Raw genomic sequence first — 27,183 nt, 5'->3', positions numbered from 1 at the left:
ACCATTGAACTTAGGAGACACACTAAGAAACGATGGTTCATCACTCGGCTGAACAAATAAAAGGACTGGATTGATCCAATTAAGGATCTGCATGAGGTTGAATGCGAGAGGGAGCAATGACACACGAAAACAATGCACTCTCAGATCAAGAGGCTCATGATACCATGTTGATAGAATGAAAACACCACAGAAACACCATGGTTAAAGCTTAAAAAAGAGATGAAAAGGGAGAAGTAATGTATATTGAACTACTTGAGCATTACAATCTAAGTACAATCCCTTATATATCTTGCAAGTAGACGATTGATCATAACAGAATTTAAAAAAAAAATATGACAGTTACAACATATTTACAACATCTTAACTATCATGGCATGTGTATCAAATTATCCTATGGCCATCATGCATATCATATATGCATGTGACATGCATTTCTCTTTCTCTAGGGAAATTTGATCATCCATTTTCGTTTAACAAGAACTAATGTATAAAGAACTACACACAAAACACACATAATCACTTTAAGATAATTGCTCTGCAAGGTTTTGAGAGTCTTGCCATCGGTTGATAGAATTTGATACCAATATTATAAATAACTGAATGATAATTGTTTATCATTGAATATTCTTTAGGTAAATGTTCTCAAATTATAGATAGAACACAATCACACACTTCTATAGAATTGGAAATATCCAAACAAAAACAAAAGTGCAAAAGACACAATTCCTATCAAGGATTTCGAGAGCCTTGACCTCTCATCTTCCCAATTGTTAACCACTCAATAATTATAATCTAATCAACTCCTCCATGCCCTTTTATTCAAAACATAAACCCTACAAATAAATAAAACATAACATTTTCTTAAGGAGAAGTCTAACAGATAGATACAATACTTAGAAACAGTGCCTTATGGCATTCAATTGTGATGTTTTGCAACAATGCAAAGGTGATTCTTCTTGTGTCTAGCAAGTCCTGGCAACCCTTCAATGTCAATATCTTCCTTTGTCATCCCTTCAGGCATTTCCCAATCAAATGAATTGAGAAGGTTTGCAGTCACCATTTCTAATGTAGCGATTGCCAATGGTATACCGGGGCAAATTCTACGTCCACCGCCGAACGGAATCAACTCAAAACCTAGTCCTTTAAATTCAACATCATTGTTTAAGAATCTTTCGGGATAAAACTCTTCTGGATCTTTCCATGTCTCGGGATCCCTATGAATAGCCCAAATGTTCACATACACTAACGTTTTTGGTTCTATTTTATATCCATCTAGAACAAAACCTCTTTTGGTCTCTCTTGGGGCTAGTGGTGCTGGTGCATAATATCTTAGTGTTTCTTTTATCACAGCTTTGAGATATACAAGCTTTTGAATATCATCTTCATCTATAAACTCTTTTTTCCCACAAACGCTTCTAACTTCTTCTTGAGCTCTCTTCATTGCTCTTGGATTCTTCATTAGTCCAGTCATCACCCAAACTGATGTGGCTGCACTTGTGTCAGTAGCCGCCACAAGTAGGTTCTGTAATCAACCAAATATGATATTAATGACATAGTATGTATCTGATAAGAGATAAAAAAAATTGAAAATCATGGAAACATACCATAAGGACAGCTTTGATGTGATCATTGGTGAGATCAATTGAGAGATGACCTTGATTTTTTAACTCAAGCAACACATCAACTATATCCTTCTCTTGTTCTTCTTTCTTGCTATTATTAGGATTGAGATGTTCCTTAAGAACTTGTTCAAAAAATGCATCCAAGGACTTAAAAGTGTTGTCAACACGAGCAATTGAGCCTGTGAGTTTATCAATCCATCCCATGAAAGGAATATAATCTGAAACATAAAAGGAAAGGAAAATGACCTGCGTCTCATTAAGTAAATCATGGAACCTGCTTTTTTCACCTCCTTCATTTTCATAACTTTTTCCAAAAGCAATTCTACACACCATAGAGCTTGACAGTGACATGAGAATCTCACTAAGGTTTGAAACCTTGGAAGAGTCAGCATGCTTAGATATCTTTTCAATCAATTTCTTGACCTCAGATTTTCTAATATGAGAGAAGCTAGAAATCTTTTTGGAGCTAAAGAAATGGACAACACAGATTTTTCTTATCTCTCTCCAACAATCATTGTAAGGTGAAAATATCATGTCTATGCCATTGTAAGACAGTGCTTGTGTGCCACGTGATGGGGGTCTACTGGATACATCATGGTCATGATCTTTGAGAATTTGTTGAGCTAGTTTAGGTGTGGAAATAACTATGGCTTTCTTGAAACCAATTTGAAGGGAGAAAAGAGGACCGTAAATTTTTGAGAGGTTCCAGAACTGAATATGGAGATTTGAAATGTCAAGTTGATGGAGGTTTCCAAGTATGGGAAGGCCTTTTGGACCTCTTGGAAAGGTTGATGGTGAGTTCTTGTTACTGGTTTTGTATTTCATGAAAAGGAATAACACCAATAAAGGAAAGGCTAGAAGTGTGTGAAGAAATGACACCATTATTGATTAGAGCTTTCTAGATAACTCTCACTTCGAAAAATGTCGAGTGTGCTGTCAGAACAAAACCTCTCTTTGTTTTTATGATGTGTTCTACTGACAAACGTAACTATGAATTATATCTATGCCTACTCTTTAAATAAACTCAATGATCGTTTCAATATGTCACTGTCTATTCACTTCTTAAATTATTGATTCATTTTCTAAAAAATATATTTTAGCATCACTGTTTTACCTTAGTTTTTAATTCAAACTAATTACTTTTTTTTTGGACTATTTTAGTAAAACTAATTATCTTTCGAGTTGAAGAAAATTGGGGCAACGTCAGATCTATTCATTTCTTTACAACACCGAAGAAGTTAGGGAGCTCATGTAACATCTTGAATTGTGACTCTTAATATAAATATAAAAGAAAATAGTTCATGTTTAAGAATGGTACTTCATACATATCATTTATTTTATGAAAATAGTTTTAAATTTATATCGGAAAACAAATAATCTTCATAGCATCAATAATATAATAAGTCACCAAATAACGAAAATAAATTTCAAAAAAAAACTCCAAAATGAATAACGTGCACATCCCTAGTGTTAAAGATCAGAGTAGATAAATATTAACTAAAAGCGCTAAATAAATTAAGCGAAGACAACCTCCAAGGTCATCTTCCAATTCACAAGCAACTACTCTTGCTGAGTACCTGATTGTTTGTACTCCCGAAGAGTAGAGACGCCACAACAACAAATAGAGGATGAGAATACATCTAACAAATGATAACAGTGAAATTCAATAAAATAACATTCTCAATCACACTCAAACACAATCAAACAACTCATAATGCAAATACAATGCAATGTCACCATCTCCATCTCAAATGCATAGCAGATGTATGTTACTAAAATCTTCCATAGTCTCCGGTCTCTCACCTGAACTGACAATCCCAACCAAATAGAGTTGAGACCCACCTCTGGTCTCTTAACTAGACATAGTCCTTCAAACATCACAACCATCTCCTCTGCCTCATATTCAGCTCCTTCTGATAAAAAAATACTTTAAACTTTATTCATCGCTGAATACCTCGAATCTAAAACCATACAACGAATGTCTCCACAACTTCAACACGAAAATCACGGTTGTCAATTCTAGATCATGGGTAGGGTAATTCCTCTCATGAACTTCAACTGTCGCGAAACATAAGCTCTTACATCTCCATTATGCATAAGAACACCATCCAAGCTCATCTTAGACGCATTGCAATATACCACAAAAGGTTCTTTCGGGTCTAGTAATATCAAAACTGGTGTTGTCGTCAACATCTTCTTCAGTTCACCTAATTGTGTTGGACACATTCTATAAGGTGCCATCGACATAGGTCTAGAACCCATTAGTAAATCTATGGCAAAGTCAACTTATCGCTCCGGCGGCAAGTCACAAATATCCTCAGGAAACTCGCACATCATTGGCATATCACTAGCCACAACATCGCATTCCACTCTCAAGAAAGAAAACATAACGAGCACATGATGGTCCTCCCTCGGTGACATCTCAACTTGACCGACATACATGAAACTCGATTTCGTACTCTCTTCATGTTCAAGAAACAACACAGCATCAACAACACTTGCACTCTTGCAATCGGCGACACGTTTAACCAATCATTCACACCTGAAACATTTTGGAGAAGCAGAAGCTTATCCCTCACATATTTCAATCCTGCTCCTGCTGGAACCCGTTAAGAAAAACAAACGACCGTCGATAGTGTTTAATACACATGTCGTGTACTAGGAAATAGATAAAAATAAAAAAAACTGACTGGACGAACCGACCTACTCTGATATCACTATGTAATACCCTAAACCCTGACTCTTAATATAAAAGAGAAAATAGTACATGTTTAAGAATGTGGCTTCACACAAATCAGTTATTTCATGAAAATTGTTTCAAACTCGCAGCGGAAAACAAATAATCCTCGTTGCATCAATAATATAATAAGTCACCAAATGACGAAAATAAATTTCAACAGAGAACTCTAAAATAAATAATGTGCCAATCTCCAGTGATACATATCAGAGAAGATATACCAAATAAAAATGATAAATAAATTAAACAAAGACAACCTCCAAAGCCATCTTCCAACTGACAAGCAACTACTTTTGTTGAGTACCTGATTGTCTGTACTGCCGAAGAGCATATACGCCATAACAATAAACATGGGATGAGAATACATCTAACACATGGTAATGGTGAAGTTCAACAAAACGGGATAGTAATAATGAATACAATAGCAATCACACTCGAACACAATCAAAATGAATATAATAGTAATCACACTCGAACACAATCAAGCAACTCATAATGCAAATGCAATGCAATGCCACCATTTCCATCGCAAATGCATGTGGTATCAAGTTTTTGTGGATATTAGAGGTATGTTACTAATTTCTTCCACGGTCTCGGTCCCCTCACCTGAACCAACGATTCCCACCAAATAAATATGAGATTCGCCTCTAGTCTCTCAACTAGACCAATGATCCTTCCAAATAGATCTGAGGCCACCAAATAGAACAAAGTCGTACCTATTTCTGAAATACATGAATGCGTGATCACAACAACACAACATGCAACATAATCATCATCTCAAAATCATAACAACACACAAGTCTCAATCATTCACAAAAGATTCCACTCTTGAACCTATAATTTTTCATACTCAACCATCATTGTAATCCCTCTCTGGATTACTATGCTCAAAATGTCACTCAAGGTCATCAATGTAATCTCTGTCTGGATTACTATACTCAAAATGTATTTTCAAAAAAAATTAATTATTTATTTCAAAAGGTAAAGTTATATTATTACTAATTGTCCTCAACTCATCAAATTACTCAAAACTAGTCAAAAAGTCTCAAGGAATCATAGTTTCTCAAAAACGTATTATTTTCTCAAAAACTCTTAAAACTCAATATTATTATTATGTCATACAATTAACAGAGTAATGACAAGCAATTTCCTCAATTTACTCAAAAGTGACCATAAGGTCACCAAAAGGACTCTAATGTCACAAGATGCTCTAAAATACCACTGAAGGGCTCTCGGGCTCTAAAAACTTCGGGAAATGCTCAAAATATCCTTCGAGTACCCCAAAGGTACACTAAAGTATCCAAATTTCTCTAAGGGTAATATTCACGAGTGATAACTCTACTAAGGACATAGAAGACAATTTTCCTTAAAATTATCAAAAGGTAACCTTATAATGTCAATGGTGCTCCAAACTCAACTCAAGTGTATCCTATATTCGGATCTCCAACTCTAACAAATCAAAAGCAACTATGATAACTCTATAATAAATTAAATCAAATAAAATAGGACTCTTAAACTCATCAAAAGGTAACTAAAGGTCAATACATCCAAAATTTGCTCAAAACTTTAAACCTAACTCTAAAATTAACTCACCTCAAAATAGCACCAAATTTTATAGACTTATGATAAATTCATGAAACTCTCCAGTTTTAAACTTCTTTAAAGACTATTTCAAACACACTTAGCTGCATGTCAAACGGAGTTACAAAACTCCAGTTCTATTCGTTTTAGTTCAACCCTATCACAACAATTCTTGCATGAACTCTAAAACAGAATGCCTGACTTCAAAATAGCACGAAACATTATATACACATGATAAAATTGTGAAACTTTCCATTTTTAAATATCACTAAGCCCTCTTTCTAAGAAACTAACGACGTCCTAAAAGGACTTACGAAACTCAGGTTACGCATGAAACATGATGACCAACACAAGACTAATATTGACTACGCCTCTGGTATAAAAACCAGAAAATTTCTATTGTTGTAACGCCTATAAACTCAATTTCTCTACTTCAAAATGAATATTATCGCGTTATCTTTATAACACAACTAAAGGCATCTCAAACCGACTCACCAAACTCAAGTTATGCCTGAAATAAGGCGGTCAACCCATTTCTATAGCTACCGACGATTTTCTGCATTTTTCACTTTATTAAATAGATCCAAAACTCAATCAATTCGCTCAATTGAGTCCCAACTGCACAAAACAGAGAAGGTTAACCATGGATAGTAGGAATTCATATGTTACAGGTTTATATTCTCGCCTTATCAAAATACTTTATAGCCAAAACCCTATGCTATGTATGAGATAACATTTAATTATGGTCACATATCGACCAAATCACACATCGACCAAAAACTATGGTCATTACAAAATTGGGAAACCAAATGTCCCAAACATAGTTGTTTGAATTCCCGGGAACAAAATCCAAACTCTACAACAACAATCAACCATGTAAGCAAAAGAATTCATACGATCAAATCATCAATAACAAGGTTATAAACCTATAAACAATAGAACTTATAGAGATCTTAGGGGATTTATTCCAAATCCCCTTTTAGGGTCTCAGAGCAATCACATACAAAAATATTCTCAACAATCACACCAATAAGACGTTTCCCAAACCTTATTTGGTCAATTCACATAGGTCGTATGAAAAAGGGAAAAATTAGGAAAAATCATATAAACCCCCAGGCTCTGATAGGAGGATAAGGAACCTTCACTATCTTGCATGTCTAAATCACCCATAAGTAGATAACTTTCTCCCCTTTTTATTTTTCTTCTATGGTCCATAATTCTCTGGGTTTGTTTACTACTTCATTATTAATGAAATGTGTAGAAAAAAATGACCATCTAAAACATAATCCCATAAATCAAAATCAATAGCTTCTAAAAACATTTCCATTCGAGCTTTCCATGTGGTATACCCTTCATCATTAAACTATGGGGGCTTGTTCAAAGGAAACTCTTATTAAAAAAATGTTTGAAGTCACCATACTACCTCCCGAGATGTTTAGTAATGTAATAAGAGTTAAGCTCTTATTTCACTTGTTAAACAAACGACTTCAAACACAAGAAGAGGGTGGATTGTAATATTAGAATTTAATTATTTTTTAGAGAAATTTGCTTGATTTTTAAAAGGTTAATTTTAAAAAGATAATAAAAATAGAGAATAAGCAACAAAAAAGATAAATAAAAGATAATTAAAAGAAATAAAGTAAGAAATACCACATTAGAGATTATCTTGGTTTAGCCTTAAACCACACAACCTACTTCAGTCTCAAAGTATTTTCTCTTGAGATTTCCACTAACAACAACTTGAGATTTTACATAGGTTTAACTCAACAACCTTATACCAAGAACTTGAAATTTTACATAGGTTCAACCTAACAACATTACACCAAGCTTTTTAAAAGTTCAACTTGCAACCTTTAAATCTATTACAAAAGCATAAGAGAACTAAACCCTTGATTACACAAATACAATATAGAACAAAAAAAAATACAACTTTCAAATGAAAATTTTCACTCTCTCGATACTAAGGCAATTTCTAGTAAATTAAACTTATAAGATAAGGATAAGGAGTGAGATAGAAGAGTTGATTATTCATAAAAAAAATTTGTTTAGAAGTGAGGAAAACACTAATTTAAACAACTTTCAATTACAATATAGAACAAAAAAAAACCCTTGATTACCCTTGATTACACAAATACAATATAGAACAAAAAAAAAATACAACTTTCAAATGAAAATTTTCACTCTCTCGATACTAAGGCAATTTCTAGTGAATTAAACTTATAAGATAAGGATAATGAGTGAGATAGAAGAGTTGATTATTCATAAAAATCTTTTGTTTAGAAGTGAGGAAAACACTAATTTAAATAAGAAAAAAATTGGTTAAAAAAGACAACAACCCATGGGCATGGCCACTTCCTAATCGATTATATCAACAACTTAATCAATTAAGTTAAGCTAGCAAAGGAAACACTAATATACAACATCACTTAATAGTTTACAAGACTTTTCTATTCGATTAAGATGCATTACTCTTACCCTAATCAATTAGATAAATAGCCTAATCAATTAGAAAAAGATTTTTACTTTTCTAATCGATTAGAATCGCTTATTAGTAGACTAAGTACTTGCCATGATTAGTTTAATGAAGTTTTAAGAAAAGATGAAGAGTTTGAAATACTTTGGGTGTGTGCATGCATCACTTTAGCACTTAAAGACCTACTTTTGCTTAAATTACACTCAGTGGATCAAACTATAAGATTAAAAATTAAGCGTAGGATCAGTCGAGCTTTAACAACTTCAATTCCTTTTAATTACTTTGTTTAACTCTTTGAATTAGAACTTGAACAATTGGTCTCATGCTTGCTTCTTAGTTGATGATGCTTAACTTATCTATTCTGTATTCAGTTAACGTCATCAAAATCTTTAGAAGACATTAACCTGCATAACATATAGAACCTCATCATCGACCTGTCGTCACTTTGTCATACATATATAACAATTACGATCTTGGCCAATATTACACGACAAGTACATGCTAAAAGAAAAACAAATGCACTTTCTCCCCATGTTTATTGTGGCACATGGGTTTACCCGTGAGAGACAATGTTAGTGCATACGAGCACACAAGGATTTGTTTATGGTGGAAAATGGGTCATGCCCGTCCTATTAGGTTCAACCCGCAAAAGCTTGCAAAAAAAAACGGGGCAGTGTGGACATAGTTAAGGACGTGAGGCTAAAATCTTACCCCGTCCCGCAAAAAGTAAAGGCGGGACGAGGCGAACCCGTAAATATTGCAATTTTTAAGATTAAAAATAGAAAAAATTAAGTTAATACTCATGTCCGTAAAAGCCTATAAGAAAATGGGGTGGACAGGGGCGGACACATTAAAAGGTAAGGACATAAAATCTTGGTCCACCATGCACCCTTAACTATGCCTATATTTGTGTCCATGTTTGGGTATGTGACGTCTTAAACATAATTATATTTAATGCTTTATATTTGATTTTTTTTAAACACCATTGGATACAATGACGTGTTTATTTATTTATTTTCAAAACATATTTTTTCTTAATTTACTGCATTGTGAAATGTTATAGAAAATTGAGATGTTAGAATTTTTTTTTAATTGAAATTTCACTTTTCAACAATAAATAAGTAGATGTTGCTCGGTAGAATCCACGTATTTATATGTATTTACACAATTACCAATTCTATTTAGGGGTGTTCATGGGTGTGAGTCGATCCACAAACTCGTTGATCCAACCCAATCCAACCCATAAATTACCTGAATCCACTCATTTACGGGTATACACAACTCAATCCATAACAACCCATATAATTTTGGTTCGGGTATCGGGTTTGAGTTTTGCAACCTGTGAACCCGTTGACCCAATCCATTGATGTGCCTTTAGTAATTTTTTATTATTTTTATTATTATTTTAAATAAAAATATAAAATTAATATCTCACTGATAACCATAATTTTTCCAAAAAAAGTTATTCTCCACCAATAATACTACTAGACCAATGAATTTAAAAATAATGTGTCTTGTTGCATTTTATACTATTATAAAATGTTATGTCATATTAATGAACTTTATTAGATATTATATGATATGTTTCATTGAATTTGAGTGTTATAAATGAGTAGGATTGTATTGAGTTGTGTTATATTTTTTTAAAACCGATAAAAAGAATCATAAAAAATATATTTTTTTATTTAATCCAACTCAACCCATTAATGAACGAGTCGTTTCGGATCGATTTTGACAATAAAATTAAGGGTTGGACGACAGACCAAATCCATTGAAGTCTGAAATTACGAATTTTGACAATGAAATTACTGGTTGGACGACTAAGCCAACCCAACCCGTGTAATTCCATTGATGTTAGAATTTGTCTACGAGGATGATTTAGGAGTGTATACAATCTTATTTTTATTTTTCTAAATAGATAAAAGTTCAGGGACCAATCAGCAATTAAGCCAAAAATAAATAGCGTCTTCTGTTTCCCAAACCCTTACCGGAAAACACACTCATCAGACCCACCACGATTCTCCGCATTCGAGCATCGTCACCGATTCAGTTCCTCTTCAATCTCGTTTCTTGATTCCACCTATTTTTTATCGCCGATTCTACTTTTCCTCTGCGTGGCGGTTACCATGGCGGCGGCGGCGGCGGCTTCATCTCCTTCAAAATCCCAAATCCTATCGCTCCTCCGTTCCTTCATACGAGTATCTCGTCAATTTCCAGATTACAACATTAGGGAATACACTAAACGACGTGCCGTCGATGCGTTTCGTCAAAACGCAACACTTTCTGAATCTTGTTCGGTTTCCGAAGCTTTCTCGTTCGGAAAATCTCAGTTTGAAGTAGCTAAACGACAGGCCGTTGTTTACTCTCTTTATGTTCCGCCTCTTCCCAGTGTTATGGAGATTCAGAATAAACCCTTTTAATCAAGGTTCCATTTTTCTTAAGTTTTTTTTAGGTTTTGTTGCTAATAATTGTGAATTTGGGCATGACTGATTTCAACGAAATTATATTCTCTATTAGCTCTTAAGTTTAGGGTTATGGTTGAATGAACTTGAAGATAGGTATTTTAAAACTTGTTTGAGCTATGAAATGTTTATAAAGCTACATAATTTAAGTTGTGTTATTCTAGTGCTGTGTTCTATTGTCTATGTATTCCTTAGTTAAGATCCCGAGATTAACAATTTGAATAGTAATATGGTCCTAAATAAAATGTCATGGCGAAAGTTGTTCAGTTGTTCCATGTAGCCGACTCCACTTAGTGGAATAAGACTTGGATGTTGGTTGCTGTTAGTTAAAATTGAAAACATCCTCGACAAAACCACTTCAGAGTTCAGACTAGTCAGGCCATGTCTGTCTACACTAGTGACTCCAAATGTGGAAGTATCAGCAGAGCAAGAGAAGTATTTAGACTTCTATCTGGTGTGCTTTCATCTGTGATCTGAACATTAATAGCACCGTGTTGCTGATGTGAATGGGGGAGGATAGTTGTTATTTTGTGATCTAGATTTTCATGCAGGGATCATGAGTTTGGATTCACTCTTTAGAAGTGACTCCATGGAAATATTTTAGTTGGGCGACTGTTTTTGCTTGAGGGAAATTTGGAGCATGGCATTTGTTTTGTGGATGATAATGAGGTGGGTTTGTGTGTGATGATGCAGGTTGTCAATGATAACTTGGGTGTGGAATACTCAATTAGAATTTATTAACAACTCTTTGTGTTGAGTTTGTTTTGTGGATGATAATGAGGTGCGATGGTGTGTGATGATGAAAGTTGTCAATGATAACTTGGGTGCGGAATTTTGAGTAATGATTTAGAGAGCAAATAAAATAGGTAGTTTTGATTTGAGTGTGTGGATAGTTATTTTATTTTACACAAGAGTACAGAAGTAATAAATTTAATAATGTTAAAAGGACCTCTGGTGTAATTTTGTCCAATTTCTTATCATAACAGGGTGAAGAATTGTTAAGTTAACAACAACAAACCATGTGAATCACAGTTGTTTGCAGTTATAGTAGTATTAAAATGAAGAAAAAAATGATATGATTATTGAAGTTGAATTGAAGTCCCACATTGTTTCTGACAAAACAATTGAGTTGTGACTATCTAGAACTGAATGTGGCATCCTAGGGTAAATAAAATGTATTTTTGAGATGATTTTTAACCGTTTGTAACTATTGTTTAGGCTGTATACTAATTGGACTTGAATCATGTTGTTTAATTGCTTCTGTGCCATGTCTGCTTTTTTATTTGCTACTAAATTGTTGTATTCACTCCTTTGTGATTGGAATTGCTGCAGGTTAGGTTCTGTTGATGATAGGACAATCAGAAATGTATGTTTCCTACTTCGCATTCATCTATTATGGAACGAGCAATGAAGTGAAAATCTTGTTTACAACTTTCTCGAGGAAAGCTATTATTGTTCTTTAGTAGTTAACATTAATATTTATGCAGGACAATGTTTTTGTATGCATATTTAAAGTTGAGTGACATTTTTAAATAACTTAAACCAATTTTATGTTGTTAGAATTGGAATGAGTAATTTTAGTTTGTCTCTGTAAATTGAAGATTTAATGTAGTGTATTGTTCTACTACATGGTAATAATTTGATGATGCAACATTAAGTTTATTTATTTGTGCTCATTTTTAGGTATATTATTCTGGGTTGTCTTTTAAGTCTCACCGCATTTGACGTGTTTGGTTGTCATTTTATAAAAATCATTTGGTTCATTTGGTTTAGATCGGATTTTAGATTGATTTTTCAAAATCGATCCAAATCAAATTAAATCGGATGTGTATATTTATATATTTATTTATTTTTGTTGAATTAATTTATTATTAGATGATAGTTATTTTTTAAAATATTATTTATTAATTTTATTTAATTTATTTACTTTTATTATTTCATTTGTTCCAACTATAAGAGATTATTATTATTTGAAATATTAACTTTTAATATAATATATATTATATATTATATTATATCAAACTTAATATTTAATAGTACTTTTATAATATTATTAAAAAATATAATTTGTAGTTTGAATATTAAAAAAATCAATTTAAATTAAATTGTATAAAATTGGATCTGATCGAATCCAAAATCGATCCAAACCACGAGTAAGTTTATCTATGAATTGGTTGATATTCCACGACTAAGTTTATCTACGAATATGAGTTTATCTATGAATTGGATGATATTCGGTTTTAAAATTGATTCAAAACCGTACTTTGAAAACCGCCAATATCTTAAACCAACATAAATTAAAATATATATATATATATATATATATATATATATATATATATATATATATATATATGATTTGGTTTGATTCTTAAAATTGATTTTATTAAACCGATTTATTTTTCAAAACCGTGGATCAGTTTAGTTTTAAATCGACTTAAAACCCAGTTTTTTAAAAAAACAATTTTAAAAACTGTCTCTCTCAAAATCAAAATTAGTTTTTTAGTTTTTTTTAGAAACATCCAGTTTTATAAAAAAAAATCAGATTTATATAAAAAAATTATTTTCTTTAACAAATATTTTATTTTAACTAGTTCTAAAACTAGTTTATGTCATAACCAATTACTTAAAAAATTAATTTAAATTAGGCTCAGTTTTTAAAATTATTTAATTTGAGCTTTATTTTAAAATAATCTCCACATACAAAATTTCAATTAAAAACAGTCATAAAGTATGATATGTTAGACTAAAAAGATCATAAAATAAAATAAATTGTTAATCATGTCTTTATAAATCATTCAAACTAATAAAATCGCTTTGAATTTCATCATTTCTTTGCATCATCTATCATATTTATAAATAAATAATATTATTCATAAAATAAATAACTCAAAAAATTAAAAAGACTTTTAAGGATCAGTAGTCTGTAATACTAAGAAACTTCTAGTTTACACATGAAGAGTGATGGATATAAAAATTATGTAAAATACAAAAACTTAAATAGACTCTATGTTCAGTTCATAAACATCACAGAAAATCCAAGACTAGTGACTTCAACTTCTCTCACTAGAAGTATTAGGCCAAAAATAACATTCACCAACTCATGAGATTAACATGTCAAATACAAAAGACAGGGTGGATGGAAAACCTTTGAATGGAATTCTGAGTAACAGGGAAGAAATTAAATCCAAATTCATCCCAAGGAAATTTAACAAGTAAAATAAGTTTTGTTTAATGGTAAAGTAAATTTATATTAAGATTGCTGGAATTGAAGACGTGGAGCTGAATTTTATCTCCGGAAAGATTTTAATCTTGATGGACATCATGCATGTTCTTGGAATTAGAAAAACTCTTGATTCTGATTTTCTTTTAAATAAGACGGGGTTTAATAAGTCTATTGGGACAAGTTTGTACGTCATCACTAAGAATGATACTTTTGTTGATAAATGATACGTTGTTGATGACATGTTTAAGTTGAATGTTGATTTGAATAAAATTTCTCATTTTGTTTATTATTGGCGTGATTTTAATGTTTGACATGCTAAACTCTGTCATGTTAATAAGCGCACTATCTCTAATCTAATCAACTTAGGCTTAATTCCAAAAATAAATGTCAATGATTTAGAAAAATGTGAATATTGTAGTCAAGCTAAAATAACAAAGACTTCACATAAATAAGTAATTAAAGAATCTGATCCCCTAGATCTTATACATTATGATATATGTGAATCAGATATAACTTTAATTAGAAATAGTAAAGGTTATTTCATTATTTTTATTAATGATTGTTCTGATTATATGTATGTATACTTAATGAAGAGTATACTTAATGAAGAATAAAAGTGAAACGCCTGACATGTTTAAGATGTATGTGAATGAAATTGAGAATCAATTTAGTAAGAAGATTAAGAGACTTCATAGTGATAGGGGAATTGAGTATGATTATGAGTTATTTAATGAATTTTATAAACAACATGAAATTGTATATGAAACGACTGCACCATACTCTCCTGAAATGAATAGTAAAGCAGAAAGAAAGAATAAAACTCTTACTGAACTCGTTATTGCAATTATGATGAGTTCTGGTGTTGCTCCTCACTGTCGGAGAGAAGTTTTGTTGAGTGCTTGTTATGTCCTTAATCGAGTTCCCAAGTAAAAAAAGTAAGATTTCTCCTTATGAGATATCGAAGAAAAGACAATCAAACTTGTCTTATTTAAGAACTTGGGGTTGTCTAGTTTATGCCAGAATTCCGGATCCAAAGTAAGTTTATGAATGTATATTAATTGAATATGCAACAAACAATAAGGCATATAGGTTTTCTGACCTAAATGCTAAAGTGATCATAGAATCAAATGATGTTGAATTCTATGAAAATAAATTTCCTTTCAAATCGAGAAATAGTGGGGGCACTGAATCGAGTCACATTCATGTGATAAGAAACACAAAAAGCAATGACGAAATAGAAACAAAAATTCAACGAAGTAAAAAAGTAAGAGTTGCTAAAGACTATGGGTCCAATTATGCAGCTTATATTATAGAAGAAGATCCAACAAATCTTCAAGAAGACTTGTCATCCCTGAATGCAAATTTGTGACAAGAAGCAATTAGCGATGAGATAGATTCTATAGTATCTAACATGACCTGAAACTTAGTAGACTTACCTCCTGGTTGCAAATCAATCAATTTTAAATGAGTTTTGAAAATGAAACTAAAACTTGATGGAACAGATGAAACTAAAACTAAAACGGATACGCTCCGCTTTCCCACTTTCTTCTCCAATTTGGGTCAGATTTTCACCTATAAATAGAGGCATTCCACACTCATAATTTTCACTCTAGAATTCAATACTCGACTCCGCTTCATCTTAAATTTTTCTTTTCTGTTTTCGAGTGACTATTATGCACCACCAACGACTAGTTTTTTTGCCATGACTGATTTTAACACCATTATCAACGAACAACAACACCATTATCAATTGATCTTTATACCATCTAAAGGTGTAACTCTACCGGTAATTTCTTTCGTGGTTGATTTTTTACTATAAAAAAACTGTGAAATAACACTGATTCAACTTTTCCTCTGTGTGGCGGTTACAATGGCGACAACAACTCCATCTCCTTCAAAAGCACAAACCATATCTCTCATTTGTTCCTTCATACGACTATCTCGTCAAATTCCATATTTAAGCATTAGAGAATACGCTAAACGAGGTGTCGTTGATGCGTTTCGTCAAAATGCAACACTTTCTAAATCTTCTTTAGTTTTTGAAGCTTTTTCTTTTGCAATGTCTCATCTTGAACTAGTTAAACGATGAACTATTGTTTACTCAAGTCTTATGGAGCATCAGAGTATGCCTTTTTAATCAAGGTTCGCATATACATTAGAGGAAGATCCAACAAATCTTCAAGAAGAACTGAAAGCAACAACAAAGTAGAAATAAAGCTTCGAAGAAGTAAATGAGTAAGAGTTTCTAAAGACTATGGGATTGATTATGCCGCCTATACAGTAAAGGAAGATCCAACAAATATTCAAGAAGCCTTGTCATCTCTGGATGCAGATTTATGGCAAGAAGCTATTAACGATGAGATAGATTATCTAGAATCTAATAGGACCCGACACTTAGTAGACTTGTCAATTGGTTGCAAACCAATCGGTTGTATATGGGTTTTAAAAAAGAAATTAAAACCTGATGGAACTCTTCATAAGTACAAGGCTCTCCTTATAGCCAAAGGTTTAAGGCAAAGAGAAAATATAGATTTCTTCGACACTTTTTCTCCAGTCACTAGAATTACATCCATTAGGATACTAATTTCAATTGTTGTTATTTATAACTTAATAGTACACCAAATGGATGTAAAGACGGCTTTTTTAAATGTGACTTAGAAGAAGAAATCTATATGGACCAACCGGAAGGATTTGTGATTCATGGGCAGGAAAATAAAGTTTGTAAGTTAGATAAGTCTTTGTATGGTCTAAAACAGGCTCCTAAGAAATGGCATGAAAAGTTTGATAACTTAATGATACTGAATGGGTACAAAGTGAATGAAAGTGACAAATGCGCTTATTACAAATTTGAGAATCGCATTTGCACTATCATATGTCTTTATGTAGACGATTTACTCATATTTGGATCAAACATTCAGGTCATTAATGATGTGAAATCATTATTGAGCAACAATTTTAATATGAAAGACCTCTGAGAAGCAAGTGTGATTCTTGGAATCAAGATCACTAGATCCGAAAAAGGAATTTCTTTAAATCAATCTCATTATATAGAGAAGATATTAAAGAAATGTAACTACTTTGATTGTAAACCTTCTTGCACACCATACGATCCAAGTGAAAAAATATTTAAGAATATTGGTAATAGTGTCAGCCAAACGGAATATGTGAGCATCATTGGCAGTCTTAGATATGCAATTGATTGTACTAGCCCCGACATTTCATATGTTATAGGATTGTTGTGCATGTTTACTAATAGATTGAGTAATGAGCATTTGAAAGCTATTGAGCGGGTCATGTGGTATCTTAAAAGAACCGTGAATCTCGGTTTGCATTATCAGAGATTTCCTATTGTACTTGAAGGATACAGTGATGCATATTGGAATACTTTATCAGATGATTTTGAAGTAACTAGTGGTTATATATTTAGTATAGTTGGAGGAGTTGTATCTTGGAAATCAAATAAACAAACTATCTTGGCTCAATCGAGGATGGAGTCTGAGATGATAGCATTAGCGAATGCTAGTGAAGAAGCAAGTTGGTTAAGATGCTTGCTAACTGAGATCTCATTGTTGGAAAAACCTATGTCAGCTGTGTTGATCCACTACAATAGTACCACGACTATTGCAAAAATTGAGAACTGTTATTATAATGGTAAAAGACGTCAAATTAGAAGAAAGCACAACATTGTTAGAAATTGTATCTCTAAAGGAGTTGTAAGAGTGATTCATGTACGCACTGATGAAAATTGAGTAGATCCTTTGATGAAACAAACTATCTTGGTTCAATCGACGATGGAGTCTGAGATGATAGCATTAGTGAATGCTAGTGAAGAAGCAAGTTGGTTAAGATGCTTGCTAACTGAGATCTCTTTGCTGGAAAAACCTATGTCAGTTGTGTTGATCCACTACAATAGTACCACGACTATTGCAAAAATTGAGAACTGTTATTATAATGGTAAAAGACGTCAAATTAGAAGAAAGCACAACATTGTTAGAAATTGTATCTCTAAAGGAGCTGTAAGAGTGATTCATGTACGCACTGATGAAAATTGAGTAGATCCTTTGATGAAAGGATTAGCTAGAGAGAAAGCCCATAATACATCAAAGAAGATGTGACTAATGCTTATAGAGAAATGAGTTGCTCATGATGGTAACCAGACCTAAATGACTGGAGATCCCAAGCAATAGGTTCAATGGATACTATCAAGTTGTGAGTAATATGAGATTATCATGCGAGTATAAATAAGTAAAGCATGAATTCTGAAGCAATAAGAGGATGAGATAATAGAAACTCTTAATGAGATCTATACTATGTATGAGGGAGTACCTAGGCTACAAGAGTACTCTTCATAGACTCACCTATGTGATTATGGAACTTAGTCCGGTTCCTATGGAATTTCGAGCCAGTATTCCTAGAGTCTTCACTAAACCGAGATACATGTTAAGGACCATTAAAGCACGGGCTATTATAATACATCTTAAGAAAAGCTTGTGTGCGGGTTTGATGTCTGAGATAGAATTCGAGACAATAATGTCACTCTTGTTGAATCAGAATCCTACCTGCTACGCAGAGGTTCAAGTTGTTGACACATTTACTTATGCACAATCTTAGAAACTTTTGACGTTCATTCTAAAATCACCTTTTAAAATTCAAGTGGGGGTCGTTGGAATTCTTGGAATGATAAAAATTGGAGTGGGAATTTGGAAGAATTGATGACACTAAATTGACAATAAATAAGTACAAGTAAGAGTTAGTATGAATGGAAGTGAATTTGAAAAGATGCATTTTAGTCTCACATAGGAAAGACAACACATATTAGTAGTGCTTATATATTCCAAGTGGATAAATTGGGTTAGGCCCCAAGGGGTATCCAATTTTGTAATGGAGCGAGGGCACACCACCAACACACGTGTGTGCGTCACCGTCGTCGTCTGTCTGAACGGCTCGGTTCGGTTCGGTCCGGGCTCAAGCTTAGGTCTTTGCCATTTAATTTTTGAAACTCAAATTGGTGGAAAATTAATTAAATGAATTTAATTAATTCGATGAAAATTAATTTTATTAATTAATCAAAAATGGAAATTAATTAATATTAATTAATGTTGACGTGTCCTCTACAAAAACCTACTTCGGACTGGGTTTGTTTGCCCTCAAAGAGTCGACAAATGACTTGCTAACAAAGAGAATAACGGTTAGTCTAGACTAGATCGGTTCCACTATTCCACGTTTTCCTCCCACGATTTTTCCCCATTCGGGTTGGATCGTCAACTATAAATAACGTCTTTCCCATCACTTGCAATTCACACTAGATTTCACAATCCGAAATCTCTCTCTTCTCTCCCATATTCACTCTATTTTTTTCTTCTGTTTTCTAGTAGCTTGCTTGCGCCATCTCCAACTAGTTTATCCAGATATTACAATTGATTTCGACACCATCATCGAGTGGTTCAACACCATCCGAAGGTGTATTTCTGGAACGATCACATAACGTGCAAGTAGTGATCGTAAAATTGAACAGAACTGTTTTATCCTGAAGGTGACGCGGTAGTTCGACTACTTTGCGTAACTTTGTCCAGTGTCGTGAAACATCTTAAAGATATAGACCTAGTCCACGACTCAATCCAATAATTTCATCCGTAAAATAACATACTCTCTCAACACTAATCCAATTTTATTTTATTCTACCTCTGATATATTTCTCAACACTAATGCAATTTTATTTTATTCTACCTGTGATATATTTTGTATGGATTTCTAAACATCCAATACCTACTATCATCTTAGTGATCTTAGTTATGCTATACCGTTTTGTTTGAAAGTTTGGATAGAAATGACTTTTGAAAAATGGAAAGAATTGAGTAAAAAAAAGGATTTAAAGGGAGACATTTGAGTTTATTTTAAAAACTATACTAGAGAAAGGGTTTTGAAGGACTTATATAAATTGTTGAAATATAATATATATTGTTATAATATTTAAAATATATTTAAAAATCCAAGTCTAGAAATCCTTTCATTTTCAAGTGAGTCAAATACTAACTTATGAAATCACGTTCCCTTCCAACTCATTTATGATCATGTCATGCAATGTTTGTTGGAAATAAATGCAAAGTATACCATACTAGCTCCTTGAACCATGAAACTCATTCTTTGAAATGTTTGTCCCAAATGCAAGTATATGCTTCCTTCATGACATGATCTTATATCAGCTACAAACTCATTTTTTTTTCCTATAGCAAGAGAACAACGTTGTGATTATCATGTGAGAAGTCATTACACCTAACATGTAGGATGATAATCTGAAAGTGATAAACAACAATTGAAGTGGAACATTACAAATCCATTTACAGAACCAAAGATCAATTAGACACACACAAATGAACTCTACCAAACAATCTAAGTCCAAATCAAACTATTCTAGAATACAATCAAACATTACAAATCAAAACATAACCAAAGCCTTGCATCTTACGACATTTCACGACAAAATTTTCACGCCTTTACTCTTCGAATCACTTCTGTTTTCCATCTTAAGCGGCAACGGAGGAGAAAACAGAAGCTTCTCTTTCACTAAATCTCCGTCATCACTCGATCCTCCACTGTCCTCCACCAGCACGTCCTCGTCATCTTCACCACCTCGAGAAGAGTCCACAACATCTACAACCGCAAACTTTCCATTCGTCATCTCCAATACCTCACCATGTTCGTCATTCGATGAACTACCATCCGATTCACCAGTTCTAGTGCTATAAACCTCGCAATTCTTACCATTCTCTACAAATCTCACACTTTTCTTCTTTCTAGGTTGAATTTCTTGCCTTTTAACAAATAACCCGTTTCTGTTCCTACCCCTTCTACCGATCAAAACACCGGATACTTCATCTCCATCGTCATCATAATCATCATCACAATCTTCGTGAACACCCTCCTCGTTCTCTAAACGTTCTTCATCATTTTCATAAACCTTACACAATTTACTAATCTTCTCAACCCTACCCCTCAAATTCTTCAACAGCTTCCCCTTCTCATCATCACCGTCTGAATTTCTCTGTCTCTGAATTTTCTGACCAGGTCTAGAACTCTTCACTGCTTTAACATGTAGTATATGTTTTTTCGCCGCAACCTCTTCGATCGAGTCCAAAAACTGAACTAAATCTCTACTAATCGACCTTTTCCCATCCACAATCATTTTATCACAATCCTAAGTCAAATTTAAAATTTTTACTTTCAGAATAAAAAATAAAATAAAAAACAATTCAATTCAATTCCATAATCACTATATCACAACCCTAGAGAGAAAATAGAAAATTGAATGAAAATGAAAAATATTCAGAGTTGGGTTACCTGAATGGAATCAAGTTGAAGGAGCAAGTTGACAGCTTTGAGAGAAAGAGGTGGAAAATCGAAATGGGTATGTGTTGAAAAGGAGGATTGGAGAGAAATGAAAGAGGATTTGATAGATGCAAGGTGTTTGAGGTTTCTTAGGGTTCTTGATCTACGAACAAGAAAGGAACGGAAATGGGTTTGGATAATGGTTGCTGCGGAATGGCGGAGAGATTGATGGGTGTGATGATGATGATTGAGAGAGGATTCAAGGGATTCAATGCGGTGAAGGAGAGATGAGATTGTGGATTGGTGTTTGATATTTTGAAGAGTGTGTGATTTGGGGTGTACGAGGTTGTCATGGTGGATTTGAGTGGGACGAAGGTGGTCGTGTACGAGGTTGTTGTGTTGTTGGGAAAGGATGAGGGAGTAAATGGATTGTACGAGGTGGTCGTGTTGTGGAGAAAGATGGGGGTTTTGGGGGGTGCAGCATGTGTAGGAAGGGGTGCAGAAGCAATGGGTTGGAGGAGGAGGTGGTGGAGGAGACTGGTGACGGCGGTGGTGGTGGTGGTGGTTGTGGTGGTGAGAGGCCATTCAGTCTCGAGGGTTTTTGAGAGTGAGGGAGTTTTAGGGAGGAATGGGGAATGGATTTGAGTGTGGCTACTAGTTGGTCACTTCAAAGAATTTTAGGACAGGGACTTTTTTGGGTTTATTGTGTAAATTTGTAACTTTTTTTAATACATTGATTCTGAATTTAAAAAATAATATTTTTTATAGATTAAAAATCAATGTAATATTTAAGTATTTTAATTGTTTCTCTAAGAAGAAAAACTTTGATTTAATTGTTAAAATAATCAAGATATTAGTAATAGTTATAATTATGGTCAAACGTCTTAATGATTTAATATTATATTCTCTTTATCTCATAACTAGCGTTCAGACGGGTCCTCCCGTGCCCGTCTGCCCACTTTTTTTAATGCGCATAGCGTAGAGGAAAATAAATATTTGTTTTCTTTTTATGAGGTTTTTACTGTAGGTCGCATTAAAAATAATATTAATACATTTTGAAAACGGTAAATAAAGATATTCAAAATTATATCGAAACATGCAAAGTAATATTGATACTGTGTAATCAATGACGTTCTTTAAGAGGAATGCCGAACATGAAATCTCTATTCGAAGTATTTTCTTTTTCCCTGCAATTGTTTTCCGTAGTAAAGAAAAAATGTAATACTCTTAAATTAGACTTTTTTTAAAGAAAAAGATAGTAAAAATAATAGTAAGTAGTGTAATATAGCTTTTGCTTACCTTATAAAGATTCAAATCAATTCTTCGTCCATCCCTTTATCAATGCGCTCTTGAGATTTAAAAAACTACAAATACATGATGAAATGTCATATTATAAAAGAAATACATTCAGAACACTTGACTCGTTTGAATATAATATGGTTTATTGCGACTCAAATAATACTTGGAGAATGGAGATACTTTATTTTAGTCTAGATTTCGTAGAACAACAATTATGACTTGTTTCTGAATTACCTGGATTTCTGGTAAATAAGGAAAATAATGGAATTAGTAAATATATATGGTTTTATTTATATAAACCACAAATAGCAGTTAAATTCATGCATTCAAAAATAATCTAGAGTAAATATATTCTTAAATGAATTAAATAAAAACCTCTCCATCCTTTGAGATATTATTTCTCTTTTCATCATTTTCCAAAGTTGTGTTTTATCTGTTATCACCGTGGAGCTCCAACCGATGGAGTAAATTTTCAAACGTTTGACCTATTTCAATGAGGATGATAAAAATGTTAGTGAAAGAGTGATGAAAGTGCAAGAATTTTTTCCATACGTATTACGGAAAAGATAAATACACCTTATTGTCGAGTTTGCCGATGGATGAAATACTTTGTTCATCCTTCCACGTGTTCCATTTATCTTCAAAGTCTGTTATCTAAAATTTATTGCATAAGAATAGTGAGAATAACTATCACCCCATTTATATCTAACATAAAAGCATAAAATAAATGATTAAGTATAACTTACTTTCATGTCGAAGCAAGTTTCAACATTCTTTCGTCTCAACTCCCTACATATTTGGAAGATTTCATCGTGTTCTAGTTTGGTTGTATATTAAAGCAAAAGAAAATTATATTTAGTTATTATCTATCTATTCTATGATATAAATAATACAATATAAGCTTGGTATGTCGTGTAATCAAAATGGGAATCAACGTGTGAGCAATTTTTTCAATGTACTTAATAAATACATGCGGGTGCGATAAAAGAATTTGTTTGTAGACTACATTTTTTGTGTAGTCACCATCTTCTCCTTTCAATTTTCCTTCCCTGGTTAAAACTCTTGTTGTAGTCTGTGAAACACCCCTGGATAAAGCCACATATAAATGTCCATGACTAAAAACATGTCGTGGAAGATATATTCCAACATTTGGAATGGTTTGTCCTTGTGATTTATTTATTGTAATTGCAAAACTTAGTCGCACAGGAAACTGCTTTCTACTAAGGACAAAAGGCGGTCCATCACTTGCAGATGTTTTTATTTTAATTCTAGGCAAAAAAGCACGTTTTCCTGCGTTGCTTCCTGTCAAGATTTCCACATCCAACATATTCATAAATAAACCACGACATAATAACTGGGTCCCATTACACAATCCATATCTAGGATCTAGATTTCGTAACAACATCAATGGTGCACCCTTTTTTATCTTTAGAATATGAGGTGGCAAACTACCTTGTGCAATTGAGTTTAAGAATTCTTGCTGGTATAAATTATGATTATCTCCTTCAACCTCGTCAAACGATAACAAATTATGTTCTTCTCCTGGAAACTGATCGATAATCATATCATTCAATTTCTGGACATTATCATTTGTTGGTGTCAAAATAGCTCTTTGTACCATATATGGGGCATCCCAACCATGCAATTCTAGATCAGGAAAAATATGTTGGATAAGTACTTGTATGGAATGTTCACCTTCCCATGGGATTGCAATATGTAAAGGTAACCTCACCATGTCATCTGGTTTGGTAGGTTCGACACCATCACCAATGCGAATAAGAAATTCTGCAAACTCTTGATCATGCAATGATCGCATATTTTGACGCAAATGCAAAATCTTGGTATGATTCCATAAATGAGACTGAACAATACACGCTGAAATCATTTGTGCCTTAGTACCTTTTCTTACGACGAAAATCCCCCCCCCCCCCCCCCCCCCCCCCCCATGATCAGAACTTTTCCACCAAATGGAGCACTGTTGCTACAAATGTCTTGTAATGATCGATCTAAGGCTTCCAAACAATTTTTGTTTGTCATTGGTGCTTCATCCCAAATTATTGCGGCAGCAACTCTAATGAGATTTGCAAGATCCTTTTGCTTTTCAATACCACAAATGGAACTCGGTTGAATATCAATAGGTATCTTAAATCGAGAGTGTGCAGTCCTACCACCGGGTAACAATGTTGCAGCTATACCAGATGATGCAGTTGCTAAGACAATTTCTCCTCTACTTCTTAAACTTGCCATTAATGTTCTATAAAGGAATGTTTACCTGTTCCTCCTGGACCATCAACAAAAAATACCCCACTGTGTTTTTGAACAATTACATTCATAATGGTGTTGAATGCAATCATTTGATCATTATTTAACTTAGCAATAGATTCAATATCTTCATTGGGGATATCGATCGCTAACTCCTCTTGTATGATACTTGGAACTGCACCTCTGTCTATTGTATTAGGGGGTAAAGATGGGAGATCATAATCATCAATCTTTTTACCGTGCAGGTTTAAGAGTTCATTCAAGTCCTTCAACAACATATTAGTTAAGTTTGATTCCACAACATTGTTAGCTGTTTGATAATCCTCTACCATATGTGTAAAAAACTCATTCCAAAGGCCTCTAACATCAGTAGGTTCACAAAATATTAAAATCGTCACGAATAACCTTCGTAAAGCATATGGCATTCAGAGACTCGTAGCCTCAACCAAACAATCATGAATACTATGATCAGTCTCTAGAAATCCCCTATCCTCGGCTGATTTTTTGAATGTACTGAAAGTCATGCCATTATTTGTAAGAAGATATTCCCAACTGGTTGGACCTATGACATGCGATAACAACAGTCGCAAGTAAAACTTATCTCCCTCCGAAGGTGATACCGTATAGATTCTCCCGATAACTTTTCTTGTTGATCGCCTACGATGCCATTCCATATCCCGCTTGTTCCAACAATAATGCTCTGGAATCTCTCTATACAGATACTTTCTTGCTTGTGGATCTCGTAGATTCAATGCAAAGAATTGTGTGAGCATTGTTTTGGAGTTGCGTTCATTATTTAACACATCTGCAATTTGCTGATGATCATAAAAGCGCACTTGATGGCGGTTCGGCAAGTGGATCTGCAATCTTTCAACCGAAGGATATAATCGGTAAAGAGTGAATTGAAATATTTTCCATAATGCCTCGGGAGCACAAATCCATCTTGCATCAACATATTGCTGAACTTCATCCATGTATGATCCTTTATGAACCTCCATAGCCACACGATCAGGGCCCTTGTACACATATTTGTATAGATACTTAATACTTTTAATGCTACTGCAAATCTCTACATTGATGTGACAGTCATACTTTAACAGTAACCAAGGGTTATAAGGAACCACCCATCTATTATCGACAGACCTATCTTTACCTAACGATACAGACTCATCAAACCTTCTCCTATACTCGGGATATGAGTCAGTGCCTTGACGTGTTTCATCCAAGAACTGTTTGGGATACCTTTTTTTACAATGTCTGTCTTTCATACATGGAGACTTTCGGTTGATTATGCCGCAAGGTCCATGGATCATATGTCTTACAACAGCTTCATGCAACTGTGGTTCACATTCTAATTTAGGTATTTCTGCTCTTACCATACTATCATAATCTTTTGGGTCACGCAACTTATCGTTACTTTCTAAGACCAATAACATATGCACATGCGGCAGTCCTCGCTTTTGAAATTCAGTGACATACATGTAGCTTTTAACTTTACCCAAGACTCCTTTATTAATAACATCATCCTTCAATTTCTCAAATTTCGAACGAAATATTCTTGTTAGCAAATCTGGACGATCTTGTGGTGTTTGAAAAGGCAAAAGTTCTGATGTTATCTCACTCCAAGAAGGATTGCATGTCATTGTTAGAAAAATATTTGGTTTACCGTCATTAAGAACAATAGCCATGCCATCTTCATAACGTTGTGTCATGTCTCGACGACTGCCAATAAATGATGATGGCAATATTGTTCTTTTTCCAATGTTCTCTACGATGATTCATGAAATGCATTAGTATTAGAATATATGAATTATTAGCATTAGAAGTACAACTAATTATTAATCCAAAACTGTATATTTATGCTATATGAATGTGTACCTGCATTAGTTTCACCAACATGCAAAGCATCATGTAAACCTTGGTACAATTCAGAACGTATATCACTTTGGTGCTCTTTAATCCACCTTAATCTCCCTGATTCAATTTTGACATAATTGTCTACAACATATTGTTGCAACAGTCGACCCGCATTTAACAACATTGATTGATCATTTGGGCGAATCTACAGTTAATTGAAAAAAATGTCGGTGTTAAATGTAAAGTTTTTAAACAACGCTTAGCTAAGTAGATTATCTACTAAAATTAATCCAAATTTACCTGAAGCATGTAACTGTAATATGCTCGACATGACACTC

General features: G+C 33.5%; 4 protein-coding genes across 4 annotated transcripts; 1 reads left to right on the top strand and 3 right to left on the bottom strand.

Annotated features, from left to right (window-relative positions):
• Positions 1-654: 654 nt before the first annotated feature.
• LOC127128616 (6,7,8-trihydroxycoumarin synthase) lies at positions 655-2,642 on the bottom strand. The gene is made up of 2 exons (XM_051057983.1): positions 1,605-2,642; positions 655-1,522 (listed from the first exon to the last, which is right to left on the bottom strand). Exons 1-2 carry the CDS (start codon positions 2,502-2,504, stop codon positions 917-919), a joined length of 1,506 nt encoding a protein of 501 aa, XP_050913940.1. The 5' UTR covers positions 2,505-2,642; the 3' UTR covers positions 655-916.
• A 7,608-nt stretch (positions 2,643-10,250) lies between these two features.
• LOC127128615 (uncharacterized) lies at positions 10,251-12,537 on the top strand. Its single transcript, XM_051057982.1, has 2 exons — positions 10,251-10,838; positions 12,208-12,537. The coding sequence occupies exon 1, from the start codon at positions 10,540-10,542 to the stop codon at positions 10,831-10,833; it is 294 nt and encodes a 97-aa protein (XP_050913939.1). The 5' UTR covers positions 10,251-10,539; the 3' UTR covers positions 10,834-10,838; positions 12,208-12,537.
• A 7,845-nt stretch (positions 12,538-20,382) lies between these two features.
• Positions 20,383-22,106, bottom strand: LOC127128614 (BAG family molecular chaperone regulator 8, chloroplastic). Its single transcript, XM_051057981.1, has 2 exons — positions 21,440-22,106; positions 20,383-21,296 (listed from the first exon to the last, which is right to left on the bottom strand). Exons 1-2 carry the CDS (start codon positions 22,010-22,012, stop codon positions 20,574-20,576), a joined length of 1,296 nt encoding a protein of 431 aa, XP_050913938.1. The 5' UTR covers positions 22,013-22,106; the 3' UTR covers positions 20,383-20,573.
• Positions 22,107-22,737: 631 nt separating this feature from the next.
• LOC127131940 (uncharacterized) lies at positions 22,738-24,542 on the bottom strand. The gene is made up of 3 exons (XM_051060822.1): positions 23,697-24,542; positions 23,303-23,380; positions 22,738-22,791 (listed from the first exon to the last, which is right to left on the bottom strand). Exons 1-3 carry the CDS (start codon positions 24,540-24,542, stop codon positions 22,738-22,740), a joined length of 978 nt encoding a protein of 325 aa, XP_050916779.1.
• Positions 24,543-27,183: the final 2,641 nt, after the last annotated feature.

The sequence above is a fragment of the Lathyrus oleraceus genome, chromosome 3 (genome assembly GCF_024323335.1).
Source record: "Lathyrus oleraceus cultivar Zhongwan6 chromosome 3, CAAS_Psat_ZW6_1.0, whole genome shotgun sequence".
Taxonomy (NCBI): Eukaryota; Viridiplantae; Streptophyta; class Magnoliopsida; order Fabales; family Fabaceae; genus Lathyrus; species Lathyrus oleraceus.
This window is presented reverse-complemented; position numbering and strand designations above follow the sequence as displayed.

Bases quoted from the DNA above. Each gene is read 5' to 3' on its own strand.
- LOC127131940 (XM_051060822.1), bottom strand. From the start codon at position 24,542: ATGCGATCATTGCATGATCAAGAGTTTGCAGAATTTCTTATTCGCATT. The intron at 23,381-23,696 runs GTATTTATTAAG...AATAAATTTTAG, and splicing joins TTCTTTTATCGCACCCGCAT to ATAACAGACTTTGAAGATAA. The intron at 22,792-23,302 runs GTGTATTTATCT...ATGTATTTGTAG, and splicing joins TCGGCAAACTCGACAATAAG to TTTTTTAAATCTCAAGAGCG.
- LOC127128614 (XM_051057981.1), bottom strand. From the start codon at position 22,012: ATGGCCTCTCACCACCACAACCACCACCACCACCACCGCCGTCACCAG. The intron at 21,297-21,439 runs GTAACCCAACTC...AATTTGACTTAG, and splicing joins TTCAACTTGATTCCATTCAG to GATTGTGATAAAATGATTGT.
- LOC127128616 (XM_051057983.1), bottom strand. From the start codon at position 2,504: ATGGTGTCATTTCTTCACACACTTCTAGCCTTTCCTTTATTGGTGTTA. The intron at 1,523-1,604 runs GTATGTTTCCAT...GGTTGATTACAG, and splicing joins ACATCAAAGCTGTCCTTATG to AACCTACTTGTGGCGGCTAC.
- LOC127128615 (XM_051057982.1), top strand. From the start codon at position 10,540: ATGGCGGCGGCGGCGGCGGCTTCATCTCCTTCAAAATCCCAAATCCTA.